The sequence below is a fragment of the Hyperolius riggenbachi genome, chromosome 1 (assembly GCF_040937935.1).
Source record: "Hyperolius riggenbachi isolate aHypRig1 chromosome 1, aHypRig1.pri, whole genome shotgun sequence".
NCBI classification, from domain to species: Eukaryota; Metazoa; Chordata; class Amphibia; order Anura; family Hyperoliidae; genus Hyperolius; species Hyperolius riggenbachi.
Window position 1 is genome coordinate 514,953,762 of NC_090646.1, and position 15,571 is coordinate 514,969,332.

The 15,571-nt window shown below is 46.5% G+C and overlaps 1 protein-coding gene across 3 annotated transcripts in view; it reads left to right on the plus strand.

The window, feature by feature from the left end:
- CCDC62 (coiled-coil domain containing 62) overlaps window positions 1–15,571 on the plus strand; it is an 81,415-nt gene that overhangs the window by 34,868 nt on the left and 30,976 nt on the right. For all 3 annotated transcript variants that reach the window (XR_011022676.1, XM_068244192.1, XM_068244186.1), the window contains exons 5-8: window positions 4,534–4,635; window positions 8,543–8,714; window positions 11,073–11,174; window positions 14,707–14,795. Coding sequence is in view for 2 of the 3 variants with exons in the window: in XM_068244192.1 (XP_068100293.1) it covers window positions 4,534–4,635; window positions 8,543–8,714; window positions 11,073–11,174; window positions 14,707–14,795 (465 nt within the window). In the remaining variant the exon portion in view is untranslated. The remainder of the gene's footprint in view (window positions 1–4,533; window positions 4,636–8,542; window positions 8,715–11,072; window positions 11,175–14,706; window positions 14,796–15,571) is intronic.

Below are 15,571 nucleotides of genomic sequence, written 5' to 3' on the forward strand. Positions count from 1 at the left end.
ACATGCTGCATCTGCCCCCACTGTGCATTGGAGAGGAGCTGGAGTTTGGTGGTGCCGGCGAGAGTGACCTCAACGATGTGTCTGTTGACAGCCCTCCTTTGCTCAACCAGCCGCTCCAACATCGCCAGGGTGGAATTCCAGCGAGTTGGCACATCGATGACAAGGCGGTGTCATGGCAGGCCCTCGCGCTGCTGCATGCCGGCCAGGTTTGCTGCGGCAGCAGCTGAGCGGCGGAAACTGCGCACAATTTTCCGAGCCGCTTCCAAAAGATTGTCCATCCCCTGGTAGGTGCGCATGAACTTCTGCATCACCAGGTTCAGGACGTGGGCCAAGCAGGGGACGTGGGTCAAGTCTCCTCTGGTGATGGCAGCCAGCAGGTTGGCCGCATTGTCGGACACCATCAATCCGACTCTGAGGCCTCTGGAGGTCAGCCACGTCTTCTCCTGCTCCCTCAGGTAGCGGAGCACGTTGGCTGCCGTCAAACTGTTCTTCTCCAAGCTTCTCATCTCCAGCGGCGCTTGGCAATGGCGGACCTTCACGCTGCTGTTGAGGCGGGTCGTTTGGCGACAGGAGCTGCTGCTTCTCCCCTGACCCCGCGTGGTGGCACCACATAGTGGACAACTGGTGCTGTTGCTGCTGATGCGCCCAAGAATGGACCTGCTGCTTCCTCGCTGGCGCATTCCACCAGGCTGACCCAGTGAGCTGTGAAGGACAGGTAGCGGTCTGTCCCGAAACGGCTGCTCCAGGAGTCCATGGTGATGTGGATCCGCTCACTCACTGTGTGATTGCGCGAGAGGCCCACGTTCGCCATTGCGAACCGGTGTAGTGCTGGGATCGCCGCGCAGGAGAAATAGTGGCGGCTAGGAATTTGCCACTCCGGGATCCCATACTGCAGGAGCGTTCTCATGTCACTCCCCTCCTGCACAAAGGAGTATGGCAGGAGCTGGGAGCACATGGCCCGGGCAAGCAACCCGTTCAGCACCCGGATGCGCCTGTTGGTGGGAGGCAGAACCTTGGTCACACCGGGAAATGACTCGCTGAGAAGGGTCTGGCGGCATTTGCCTGCATGGGAAGAAGAGGAGGCGACTTTGGAGGGAGCAAATGAGGCCACTGAGGACTGGCTGCCCAGGGGGGAGCAGTGAGTTTCTGTGCTGCTGATGCTGGATGAGCAGGAGGGTGGGATGCTGCTGAAGGCTGTGCAGTGGCTGTCTGGCTCTGACCACTGCCTGCGCCACTGTCCCTCAGTCTCAGAAACTCATTGTAGTTCTTTAAAATGTTTGGTCTGGAAGTGGGTCTGCAGGCACGAGGTACCCAACTTGTTCAGATCCCGGCCTCTGCTCAGGCTGTCACCGCAACTGTGGCAAACGGCATGGGTCTTATCGTCAGCGCACACAGTGAAGTAACGCCAGACTGGGGATTTTAACTTGCTCTTCAAGATTGAGGGCTGAGGAGCTTTTTTGCCTTTGGAGGGCTGTTTTTTTCCCTTTGCTTGGAGGAGCTTTGGTGCGGGTTGTAGTGGTAGCGGCTGAAGCAGCAGGCTGTGGCTTCTGCCTTCCACGCCCTGTGCTGGCTGCCAGGTTGCTGCCGTGCCTCAGTGCCCGAGACGCTTCCTCCAATGACGAGCTGCCTTCACCCAACTGTGCTGGTGGTGGCACATAGGAACGATCCAGCACCTCATCATCATCATCCCCAAACCTCTCCTCTGAGCTCCCAACCAACTCTTCTGCCCCAACATCCCCGCATCAGTCCCCTCCTCCTCCTCATGAAAATCAGGTTGCTGTGCGCCAACAACAAACTCCTCCTCCTCCTTGCATGTCCCCATCATCTCCTCCTCAAACTCGGCAACCACATCCCTCAAAGCGCTCACAGTCCCTGGGGTGAAGAGTGAGCTCAGTGAGGGCAGGCTGGTCGCTGGTGTCGACGTGACCTAAAGCGCTGGTGGAGTGCTGGTGGTGGCACTGGTCTCGCTGGCGCTGAAGGTCTGGCTGGAAATGGTGGCTTGCTGCTCCGCCATAATTTCCTCGACAGCCTGTGCCTGACTCTCCGGCAATGGGCCGGGTGCGACGACCCGTCTCAAAGATGGGCGCAACACGCTGCTTTTGCGCCTCTGCTCCCTCCTCCACAACTCTGTGGTCAGTGGCTGGCGGCGGACTAGTCACAGACCTGCTGCTGGCAGTGGCTGCAGCAATGGTGCTGCCTTTCCTGGTGGTGCCTCGCCCTCTACCTCTGCCAGTCATTGTGCAATAATATAGAAATACAATAAGAAAAACAAAATGTGTGTAACACTAGCCTAGCACAGTATACAGTATATACACTACACTAACTGACTGAAGTATAACAATCAAATCACTATCTATCTATAAAACAATATAATATATGTATAGAGAATGTGTTTAGGATGCAAAGCGCTGGGTAAACAGTGAGAAAAGCACTTGCTCAGATGAACAGCAGCACTGGAGATGCTCTCAGTACCGCAAGTCACAAGCAAGGACGAGCGCCCTAAGATGGCCGCCGCCTTATATAGAGGAGGGGAGGGCCAGTCTCCTTTCCTCTGATTGGTTGCTAGGGCCTCGGCTCGGGGCCTTCTGATTGGCCCAATGACGTCATCACCTGGATACCGAATCCGAATTCGTGATCACGGGTTAACACCCGTGATCACGGCTGAATTCGAAAGTGACTATTTGGATACATTCGAATTCGGGATCAGTATCGATCTTCAAATTCAAGTTCTGGAATCATGAAAATCTACCCGCGATCACGGGTAAATTTGAATTCGCAATCTCTGGCGAGCAACCCTGACTAGATTGACTTGGTTTGCTCATCTTACTTATATTTTTGTTTTGTCAAAATTGTAACAAAAATGTTTTGAAATGCAAACATTTAGGCTACTTACACACCAAGACGTTGCATTAGGTGCTATGTTAAGGTCGCATAATGTGCACCTAACGCAACACATAGTTGGGTTGTAGCTGGACGTTATGTTGAGCGGCTCTTCACACGTCCTGTGATGCCGTGATGCGTACTCTTGGACGCATGCGGCATCACGTGGTCCCGCCGGCCAATTGCCGCACAGAGCGGCGCTCCAGGAAGTAAACACTGCACTTCACACCGTGCAGTGAATATTAATTAGCCATGTGCCTGGCCGAGGAGGAGGAGGGGGAGTCCTCCTCCTCCAATACTACTGAGCATGTGCAAACAGTCTAACGCGGCTTAGCCACATAGAACGCACAGCATGCAGCACTTTAAAATAACGTGAAGCGTTACAATGTAACGCAACGTGGGCACTGTGAACAGCCCATTGATTTTTCATTACTGTGCGGTGGGCTGCGTTACAGGCTGCACTAACGTGCGCCTGTAACGTCTCACTGTGAAAGCAGCCTTAAAGGGACTCCGAGCAGTGCAGAAACTTTGGCTGCGGTATGCATCTTTCCATAGTTGCTTGTATAAAGGGGCATACAGACATGCGACTAAAGTCGTTGGTAACGAACGACTAACGATCGTTTATAACGACGATCGTTACAAAATAACCGCTAACGATCGTTAAGGGTAACGATCAGCGACTGAAGTCGTTGCAAACTGGAAATCCGTCCTGGCGGATTTTTTGTAACGACGATCGTTAGCAAAAGTACGTGTGTATGCTGATCGTTACAAAAACGATCGTTCGTTAAGTACCGTACATGCGCAGACAGAGAGAGAGAGACAGAGAGATGTATATAGATATATGTATATAGATATATATATGTATATATAGATGTAGATAGATGTATATAGATAGAGATATATCTATATCTCTCTCTCTCTGTGTGTGTATATATATATATATATATATATATATATATATATATATCTGTACGCAACTTCCTCTTTCCTACTGGCCATTAACAATGACGTTCGTTCCGGGTTCATTGATCTGAATAACGTTTAGCATAATAGATGCGCTGCATCATACGTTCGTCACTTCCGCATCGTTCGTTCGGAAACGATCTGATCGTTTGCCACTTTCAACACCTCTTTACTAACGACCTTTTCATTTCTCTCCTTAATTGATCGTTCGTCGTTGCTTACGAACGATCGTTATCGCATGTCTGTACGTAGCTTTACACAGGACGACTTTTCCCCAAAGTCGGCAGCTGAATGGAGCTGCCGACTTTGGGGAAAAGTCGTCCTGTGTAATACAAGCAACTATGGAACGATGCATACCATTTTGAAGCTCTCTTTCTCTTTCCAACGACACATAAACCGCCGCCCTACGCCTTTTAGTTTTCGTTATTTCGTGATCGAAATCGCGTTTGAGAAAACTAAAAGGCGTAGGGTGGCGGTGTATATATTGTTGGAAAGAGGAGAAAGAGAGCTTCAAAATGGTATGCATCTTTCCATAGTTACTGCACTGCTCGGAGTCCCTTTAATACAGAATTCTACCAATGAAAGTGAACAAATTTGTTTCATACTTCAAATACCTTAAATGTGTAGGCATATTGCCTTGTTTACACTTCATGCAAACGTATGTTTGTTTTTTTTACTTGGGTTTTGCAGGAAAAGAATCAGCTTCTTCATGAATCAGTCCTGGACTTGTCTGCTGACGTTGGGCGGTTTCAAGCCAGGGAACAGGAACTTTCTGCTTTACTAAAGTTAAAGGTATGTGTTTTTAAGTTTCTACTACTACTGTTTTCTTACCAGGATTGGGTCTGTTGCAATAGACAAATCTGTTGTTTGTAGATCCATGATCAAGTGTTGCCCTTTTCCACAGCTTAGACCAATCTACCTGGTCTCTTTGTTAAAGAGGGATTGTCAACCACAAAATCAAATTCCATGTAAAGGACTACTATCGCGAAAATCATAAAAATGTAAAATTGCGTAAACACATATGAATAAGAAGTAAGTTTCTTCCAGAGTAAAATGAGACATAAATTACTTTTCTCCTATGTTGCTGTCACTTACAGTAGGTAGTAGAAATCTGACAGAACCAGCAGGTTTTGGAGTAGCCCATCTCCTTATGGGGATTCTCAGGTTTTCGTTATTTTCAAAAGCACTTAGTGAATGGCAGTTGCTCTACCCAACTGCCAAGAAAGTATGCAAGCAGGTAGGGGGTGGTCTGCATCTTTACATAAATCCTTTTCAGGGATTGTCTCTTTAGAAATAATAAAGGCCGTGCTGAGAATCCTCCATGAAGAGATGGGCTTGTCCATAACTTGTCAGTTCTGTCAGATTTGTCCTGCTTACTGTAAGTGACAGCAAAATAGGAGAAAAGTAATTTATGACTCATTTTACTCTGCAAGAAACATACTTCTTATTTGTATGTGTTTACATGTAGTCTAAATTTTTTACAATTTTTGCAATAGTGATCCTTAAAAGGGACCCTGAGCTGAGATGCTGGAAATGCTTTATAAGCATAACCACGTCTATTAGGGAATGTGTATATACTTATTGGCCCCTCTGTTAATCTCTTTGGGTCCCAGCTTGCCTGCAATCCTTTCTATGTAAATAGCCACCACTGGCAGAAAGTCGGGCTGGGACCCGGAAAAGAAAGTATGCAGGTCCGTACAGCACATGCGCTTTAGTTCTGTGCACGGAATTATAATGCATGGAAGAGGGGAGGAGGAATTTAGAGGAGACAGAGCCAGCAAGCCTGCGCATGCACTGTACGGACCCGCAGACTTCCTTTTCCGGGTCCCAGTGTGACTTTCTGCCAGTGGTGGCTATTTATATAGAAAGGATTGCAGGCAAGCCGGGACCCAATGAGATTAACAAATGGGCCGGTAAGTGTATACGCATTCCCTAATAGACGTGGGTATGCTTAACAGCATACCCAGTGTCTTAGGTCAGGGTCTCTTTAAACACTGCAATGTGTTTCTAACGCTGCCAGGAATCTCCCCCTGCGTTGCAAGCACTCCAATCTATTCAGAAATCTTTCTGTTGTAATAAATCTTATCTGTCAGCCTGGCTCTATTCTCTGCCATTGTTGAAGTTGGTGAGAGAGAGGGAAGCTCGTCACCACCCCTCCCACATCCCTGCTTCTCACTGATTGGCTGAGAGAGAAGTTCAGCGTTATAGACTGAGGCTAAAGTGTGATCCTCTGCTCACCCCGTTTACAAACAAGCCAGAATGACTCAGCAGATTGGAGGAGAAAAGAAAAAAAAACTTTGTGACCCAGAGATGAGCGTTCGTAAAGATTTTTACTTACCCGGGGCTTCCTCCAGCCCCATAAGCACGGATGCATCCCTCGCAGTCCTCCCGCAGTCCTCCGTTAAACCGTGATCAGCTCCTGGTATTCGGCTCAGTTGGGTCCAGTCTGACTCAGTGACGCTTGCGCAGAAGGTCCACGTATTCGCAGAAGGCTCCCTGCTGACGCCACTTAGCCGAATAACGGAGCTGATTGCCGGTTAACGGAGGGCTACGAGAGGACGGCGAGGGACACATCTGTGCTTATGGTGCTGGAGGAAGCCCTGGGCAAGTAAAAATCTTTAAGAACACTCGTCTCTGGTACACTTTAAGGGAAGAAATGACACCAGGATTTGGCCTCAAACTGTGGGAAAAAGATATGGCCCCTGCCAGAAACAGAATTCTTCTCATTTACTGTATAAAATTCACTGAAATCAAAACGTGGACAGTACAATACATCTGTTAAGTAGATCAAGTATTTATCTACTTATATATGTGGGGTTTTTTTCCCTAGCATAGTATATATGACCCTGCTGCTTTAACATATCTATCCAAACCCAAGAAAAGAGATTCTGTAAAGCAAATCTGTAGTGACCTTAAAGTAAAAAAAATGCATATACTCACCTAAGGAGAGTGAAGGCTCTGCATCCTATGCAGCATCCCCAGTCCTTTCATGGTGTTCTTATTCCAGTGCTGCCCCCAGTTCAAACTAGCTACCTCCGGGAGGCTTTGGAAGCACTCCTGGCCCCGAGTGCTGTCAAGGACAAGCAGCTCTGCACTGCACATGTGTGAGCACCAGCCCCGTTTCTTGCCCCGTGCGGAGCGTGCCGCCGCCCGGGGCGCTGTTGGGAGGGGGGCGCTATAATGGAGGGGGGAGCCGGAGCCGCGGGGAGGGCAGCCCGACCTCTCCCTCCCTCTCCTCTCCCGGGCGCCCTCCGTGCTCCCCCCTCAGATGCAGAGTCCGTGAGCAGCAGGGAAGCGCTGTTTACAACTCACCGGCTGCCTGGCTCCAAGCGCTGCTCTCTCGCCGCTGGTCTCCTCTCTCTCTCTGTATACGTACTGATACACGCTGCTTCCTGTAGCCGGAAGCAGCGTGTATCAGTATGTATACAGAGAGAGGAGACCAGCGGCGAGAGAGCAGCGCTTGGAGCCAGGCAGCCGGTGAGTTGTAAACAGCGCTTCCCTGCTGCTCACGGACTCTGCATCTGAGGGGGGAGCACGGAGGGCGCCCGGGAGAGGAGAGGGAGGGAGAGGTCGGGCTGCCCTCCCTGCGGCTCCCCCCTCCATTATTGGGGGCATCTACCTATCTAACCTATTCTGGGGGCACCTACCTAATCTAACCTACGCTGGGGGGCAGCTGCTAATCTAACCTACGCTGGGGGGCACCTACCTATCTAACCTACACTGGGGGGCACCTACCTAATCTAACCTACACTGGGGGGCAGCTACTTATCTAACCTATACTGGGGGCAGCTACCTATCTAACCTATACTGGGGGCAGCTACCTAATCTAACCTACGCTGGGGGGCAGCTACCTATCTAACCTATACTGGGGGCAGCTACCTAATCTAACCTACGCTGGGGGGCAGCTACCTATCTAACCTACACTGGGGGGCACCTACCTAATCTAACCTACGCTGGGGGGCAGCTACCTATCTAACCTACACTGGGGGGCAGCTACCTATCTAACCTACACTGGGGGGCAGCTACCTAATATAACCAACACTGGGGGGGCAGCTACCTATCTAACCTACACTGGGGGGCAGCTACCTAATCTAACCTATACTGGGGGGCAGCTACCTATCTAACCTATACTGGGGGGCACCTACCTAACCTATACTGGGGGGCACCTACCTAACCTATACTGGGGGGCACCTACCTAACCTATACTGGGGGGGCAGCTACCTTATCTAACCTACACTGGGGGGCAGCTACCTAATCTAACCTATACTGGGGGGCAGCTACCTATCTAACCTATACTGGGGGGCACCTACCTAACCTATACTGGGGGGCACCTACCTAACCTATACTGGGGGGGGCAGCTACCTTATCTAACCTATACTGGGGGGCAGCTACCTAATCTAACCTATTCTGGGGGGCACCTGTCTAATCTAGCCTATACTAGGGGGCACCTACCTAATCTAACCTATACTGAGAGGCACCTACCTATCTAACCAGGGGGGGGGGGCGCAATTTTTACACCCTCGCCCTGGGTGCATTTTAGCCTAGAAACAGCACTGGTGAGCACACATGTGCGGTCTCTTGCATGCACAGTATGTAACCGCCTTCCTCGGAAGAACTCAGGGACACAAGTGCTTCTGATGCCTTTCTACTGAAAGGTGTATAATATGTTCGTGTTTTGTTCCCCCACTGTTTGCTATAGGATAAAGACATAACAGAAGCAACAAATCACATCGTAGAGTTTACATCTAAATTCAAGAATTTGGAAGCAGAACTACACAAGTCAAGGCAAAAGGAAACAACAACTGTGAGGAAAACGCAGGAACTGGAGCCCAAACTAAAAGGGTTGATAACTGAAGTTGATAAGCTGAAAGGCAAGACATTTATGACATTTTCTTAATGTGATGTGCATTCGAAAGAGATGTGAGTTTCTCCATAAAAAGGGGAAACATCTCTTAATAGTTACAAAAAGACTGAACTCTTAGGTTCCTCTGATCACCATGGTAAGGGGGTGGAGGATTAAGCTCCACTTTACTGTTTAAAAGAAAACTATCGCCGATAACCCTTGTTTATGGAGTTCCTGAAGATCCACTAATGGCAATAAGTTCCATTTTCCCATCTGGTCTTCTGGTTTTTGGACCATCTTGCAACTGCTTCTGCCAGCCTCCTACAGGAGGGTTCATGACACATGATCCTTACAAGTCACCCTTCTGTTGTTTCCATTGGGATAGGCAATGTCTATAATAGGGCCAGCCTCCCACTCAACATTTTACCCATTGTTCCCTATGGGAAACAAAAGCTTGCCTTCTTAAAACAGAAGGTATTTGTCTCCCACAATGCATCACTGCTGAACATGTTAATCATCCCTTGTTGTCCTTGTAAGCTAGCCACACCTCCAGAACTGCTGGAATGCAATGATGTGTCAGCTAGTTAATTGTACAGAGCCACAATAATCCACCATGCTTACAGACTATTTTGGATTGGTTGATCCTCGTTACTGCATGGCATGGATTAATGTGACTTTATGGGGTAGGACTTGAAACACCCAGAGTTACAGACTACCCAGCTCATGGTGAACCAGAACTCCTAGGATTGTGTAAGGGGCTACAAAGGATCCAAACGCCTTCTTACTAAAATGTTATGGAAAACAAAAAATTGCCTTCTTAAAACAGAACTAATTTGCGGTAATCCAGGTTGGAGTGAGCATTTGATGTCTCCCTCAATGCATCATTGCTGAATATGCAAATCTTCCCATGTTGTCCTTGTAAGCTAGCCACACCTCCAGTACCATCCCTATGGGAAGAAGGCATACTCGGGGGTACAGGGGCAGCACCTATGTAGTCAGAAACCAGACTGTCGTGAGGTGGAGCAGCACCATCCATTTAGAAGAGGGATTTCTTCCCCAAAATACAGGACCTCCATAAGTGATTATGAGTGGAGCTGGGCTTTAAAGAACTCCCATACTTCAAAACTTCAAGAACTTCAAAACTTCTTTTGAAGAAAATATTAGATTTTGATGTTTTGGAAAGTACTTGAGAATATGTTGAAGTGTTTTTTTGTTTTTTTTTCTTGCATCAAGATGACAGTGTTGTACTTAGTGTACAGTATATCATTGTTTGGCAGAAAATACAGTATTTAATGCTTGGTTCCTCCCTACATGCCGCAATCATGGCCCACACACTTTTATTTTTAAATCTATTTTTTACATTTTTACTGTTTCTTTGTCTCTGTTCAATGACACATGCAGTGATGTATGCCAAAGCTAAAATCTATGAACTATTCACCCTTTTTATCTCTTTGCTGCTCTCAGAAGGCATTTTTCTGCTAAGAAAGTGCATTCTGGATGTAATTCTTTATCAGTGAGGATTATGCTATATTCTGACTAGGTCCCGACTCAGACACAAACTGTTACTTGCATTCCTGATTTTTAACTTTTTCAGTTTCAGACATAGAAAGAAAAAAAAGAACACAGCATAGTTATTTGGATGCTTGGCATTGTACATGCACATGTCTTGCTCATCATGTCACCTCATGTATCACATATGCAGAACGCGTATCCATATTAAAAATGGATGCGGATTTCTGTACGCGATTCAAACGTGTGCTAGTGGAAAAAAAGCCCTTACATAGCAGCAAGTGCTGTTATATAAGGCAGGCAAAATGGGCGCTCCTTCACATTAAGCTGCGCTGCTTTAACTCTGTTCCTGGGGAAAGTTCCACAAGGTGCACTGCATGACATCTTATTTGCTTCTTGAAAATGTATACTGGGAAGCTTCCTTGTAGGCTTAGGAACTTTTCTCCCCTACTACAAAGATGGAGTCTACAGCCAGCCGATGTCCTTTATATAAGGTTTGACATACACTAGTAGATGTGGCTAACAATTAATTCATGTCTAACATCTTTGTAAAACTAGTAGACATAGACAGCTTAGATGTGGCAAACATTACCTACCTCATATAAATGATATGGGGTCCTTGCCCCATTATTGGATCAGATCTCGACAGAGGTCTCGCATAATATAATTTGCATCACCTCACCCGAAAGCTTTGTACAGCTTGATGAGAGGTTTAAACTTGGTACACAGTTATTGCAGACCAGGGAAAACATTTTAAGGGTTTTTATATCGTACCCAAAGGTCCTGGGCATACATATTTTATACAGTCATCTTTGCTTGTTATGATGACTTAACAGTGATGAGTTACTATAATTTTGTGTTTAATTTGAAAATTAAGACGACCTAAGCCAGAAGACAGTGGAAAACAATGAGCAAAGGGAAGAAATCATTCGCATAAAACAGGAAGGTGCCTACTTGCAGGCCGAACTGGTTTTTGCAGGTTAGTAAAATTATTTTCTAAGAAAAGTATTATGAAGTCAACATTAAAGGAAAACTCTGGGTTTCTTAATACAACACACAAATTTGACATCCGTGCATCTATGGTAAGAAGTACACCGTTGTACAAAATTTCCAAAAATTCATACTTTCATTCATCTGTAATTGGCTGCATAAAGTAAGAAGTAAAGTTTTTAGCATGCCTGACACAATCCTTAAAATGACCCTGAAGTAAACTTTAAACTGGTCATATGATGATAAACTACCTAAACAAAGATTACCTAAAGAGAAAACTGCATGTGTAAACTTTAATCCGTTTTGGATGCTGGAGCAGTGAGAGTCAAGTGAGCTTCCCTGTTGGCCAGAGAAATCACCCATCCCACCTAGAATAGCGCTATTATGATTATTAGATGGTAATCCTCCCAACATACCCAACTCTGCATTCAACACCTATGCTATTATGCCAGGAGAGATCTTATAGTCAGTTGGAAAGAAATTCATAGTCTGACTCTAGATACTTGGATTACCTCGGTTAACAAAGCGTTTACCTCTATACAAACATACTTACAGGTCACACATGCAACTGTCCCAAAAAGTTTGAAAAGATCCGGTTCAGTTGGATGAGAAATCCTGCACACATCCTTAACCTTGGTAGTTATAAAGGGGACTGGGGGGGATTGAGGAGGAGGGGGGTGTGGGGGATAGAGACCACTCATGTTATTGTTTTTATTCTTTCCTTTATTTTGTTTATGGTCCTTAATTACTTTGCATGGAATTGTCTTTTTCCCCAAGGGGAAAAAGGAACAGTGAACCTAACAAAACAGCAACATCCACAAGGTTAAAGAGAACCCGAGGTGGGTTTGAAGAATATTATCTGCATACAGAGGCTGGATCTGCCTATACAGCCCAGCCTCTGTTGCTATCCCAAACCCCCCTAAGGTCCTCCTGCACTCTGCAATCCCTCATAAATCACAGCCACGCTGCTGACAAACAGCTTGTCAGAGCTGGCTGTGTTTATCTCTATAGTGTCAGTCTGCTGCTCTCCCCGCCTCCTGCAGAACTCCAGTCCCCGCCTGCATCCCTTCCCTCCCTGCTGATTGGAGGGAAGGGACGGGGGCAGGGACCGGAGCTATGCAGGAGGCGGGGGAGCAGCTGAGACTGACACTACAGATGTAAACAAAGCCTCACAGCATGGCTGTGATTTATGAGGGATTGCAGAGTGCAGGGGGACCTTAGGGGGTTTTGGGATAGCAACAGAGGCTGGGCTGTATAGGCAGATCCAGCCTCTGTATGCAGATAACATTCTTTAAACACACCTCGGGTTCTCTTTAAGGAATAATTTTAACACACTATCAGGTCCATGACGATTGTTGTGTACATTGATTTATATAATCTCTGTGTACGTCTTACTTGGGTTAAATGTTGTACAGTCATTGATCTAGATGATCAACTTATGTCATATGGTGTTATCCACAAGCATTCCTACACAAGGCTAGCTGTGCTATGTCTGCTTACCTTGATGGTTATTTATCCCGCTGTTCAGACATCATTTCTAAGTTATAATTATATGTCATAATTACTTGTAACTTATTAGATGTGGTGCAATGAAGGTACCTTTCTGTTAACTATGTGTATTTTTCTTTAAATTCAATAAAAAAAAAGTTGTAAAAAAAAAAGAAATCACCCATCCAATTAAAGAATCAATACTGAGACTTTAAAGGCCAAAGTGTAGCGGTTTTCTCCTAATACTGGGGTATTTCCTCCTGACACAGTAGTATTTCTCCTGGGTGTAGCTGTGGACTATTCATTTTTGTCATGCATTTTAGTATCATATGCTTAATTTACATTACCAACATTTTACTTCAGGGTCACTTTAAAGCATGTTTAAACTCTCAAAACAGAAACAATGATTGAAGCATTTTAACAGGTAGGGAATGTGAAAACTGATCATCTTAGCAGCGTTCCTCTCCCTTAACCATGACTTTCCTGTTTCTGGGCTTTTTGCTGCAGATCTGGCTCCCAGTAACTAACATTCTAGAATGGAAATGACAGAACCGAGAAGTCACGTATGTCAAAAGAAACCGTAGGGGTGTTTCATCTTCTGAGATTTCAGCAGTTTAGCTTGCCTCTGCGGGTGTTAGTAGTGGCCATAAGTAGAAGCCAGGTACTTTTATTTAGGGTTGTATAAGAATGTCTAGTGCCTGTTATGCTGGCCTAATGTTACTGGGAATGGTATCCTGGCCTTGTGTTGCTAGGAGTGGTAGACTTGCTTTATGTTGCTGGGAGTGGTAGCCTGTTCTTGTGTTGCTGGGAATGGTAGCCTGGCCTTGTGTTGCTGGGAGTGGTAGCCAGGCCTTGTGTTGCTGGGAATGGTAGCCAGGCCTTGTGTTGCTGGAAATGGTAGCCTGGATTTGTGTTGCTGGGAATGGTAGCCTGGCCTTGTGTTGCTGGAAATGGTATAGTGGCCTTGTGTTGCTGGGAATGGTAGCCTGGATTTGTGTTGCTGGAAATGATAACCTTGCCTTGTGTTGTTGGAAATGGTATAGTGGCCTTGTGTTGCTGGGAATGGCTAGCCTGGCCTTGTGTTGTTGGGAGTGGTAGCCTGGGCTTGTGTTGCTGGAAATGGTAGACTGGCCTTGTGTTGATGGGAATGGTAGCTTGGCCTTGTGTAGCTGGGAATGGTAGCCTGACCTTGTGTTGCTTCGAAATGGTAGCCTGGCCCTGTGTTGCTGGGAGTGGTAGCCTGGCCCTGTGTTGCTGTGAGTGGTAGCCTGGCCTTGTGTTGCTGGGAGTGGTAGTCTGGCCTCGTGTTGCTGGCAGTGGTAGCCTGGCTTTGTGTTGCTGGGATTGTTATCTTGGCCTTGTGTTGCTGTAGGTTTTAAGGTATAGAAACCAAGGTATATAAGTGAAAGTGCAAGTACATCAAAGTTCTGCTCAAAGAACACATCCCCTGATGATCATGATAGACAGTACATATAAAGATCAAAGTAATACAAGTGCAAATGGGGATCTATACATATGTATACCAGGACCCAGGTGTGCAGGCAGCTGCAAAGTGAGGGCGGAGGGAGGCACACAAGACGCTCCATGCGTGGCGTGGTTCTGAAGACCACTTCCTCAAGAGCTCCTTGAGGTTGCTCACAGCTACTGTGTATTTTGGGCTGCTAAGCTCAGTGCCTGTCATTTTTCATGGGTGCTAAAGCATGTCCAAGCATTAATGGACACAAGGATCTTAAGGCCAGTGTGTAAGGTGTGGTGACTTACAATGTTGCACATTAAGCATGTCGGTCTGGATGGCAGTGAAGTACAGAAAGTAAATATTCAGACCACACTCCAAGCCGACGTATGCTGTTTACTTACAGAGTACTCTAAGAAGAAGATAAACAAGTTTACAGTATTGCTGCCAGTTATTCCGTAGTTGTTAGTTGTGGGGTTTTCTATAGTTCTTTTGTCAATAGTAACAGCACATATCTTGTATGTATTTTCATAATCGCTCATCTTCATATTTAAAGTTAAATGAGTACTTATTATTACAGCTGAAAGAGAAAAGCGGAAAGATCAGCTTCTTCAGTTGGCAAAATCAAAGCAAAACAGGACAGATATAGAACTGCAAAACCTGCGGGAGGTAACAAAGTTTTGTGTTACTTTTTGATACCGAAGTAAAAATATACTGCTTAGATAAACAAAAAAAATGACTTTTAGATGTTCTCACAATTTATTATTATGCTTAAATACTTAAAGTAGATTGTTTTGTCTCAGCTCAATGAAACAGTCTGTCCTCTGTCTCAGAGTGCTAAAATATATGAACTATTGACCTTTTTTATCTATCCATTGCTCTCAGAATCCTAGTTATCTGCCAGAAAAGTATTTTATGGTTGTAATTCCTTATCAGTGAGGGACACAATAGTCTGACTGGATTCCGATTGGAGAAAAACTGTCAGTCGCATAGCTGAATATTAGCTCTTTCAGGCAGAGAACGAAGAAAAACACAGTATATTTATTTGTGTGCTAGGCACTGTACAAACTCGTCTATCTCATCATGCCACATGTCATTTAACCACTTGCCGACCGCACGCTTATACCGTGCGTCGGCAAAGTGGCAGCTGCAGGACCAGCGACGCAGTACTGTATCGCCAGCTGCAGGCTGATTAATCAGGAAGCAGCCGCTTGCGCGAGCGGCTGCTTCCTGTCAAATCACGGCGGGGGGCTCCGTGAATAGCCTGCGGGCCGCCGATGGCGGCTCGCAGGCTTAATGTAAACACAAGCGGAAATAATCCGCTTTGTTTACATTTGTACGGCGCTGCTGCGCAGCAGCGCCGTAAGGCAGATCGGCGATCCCCGGCCAATCAGCGGCCGGGGATCGCCGCCATGTGACAGGGGACGTCCTGTCACTGGCTGCAC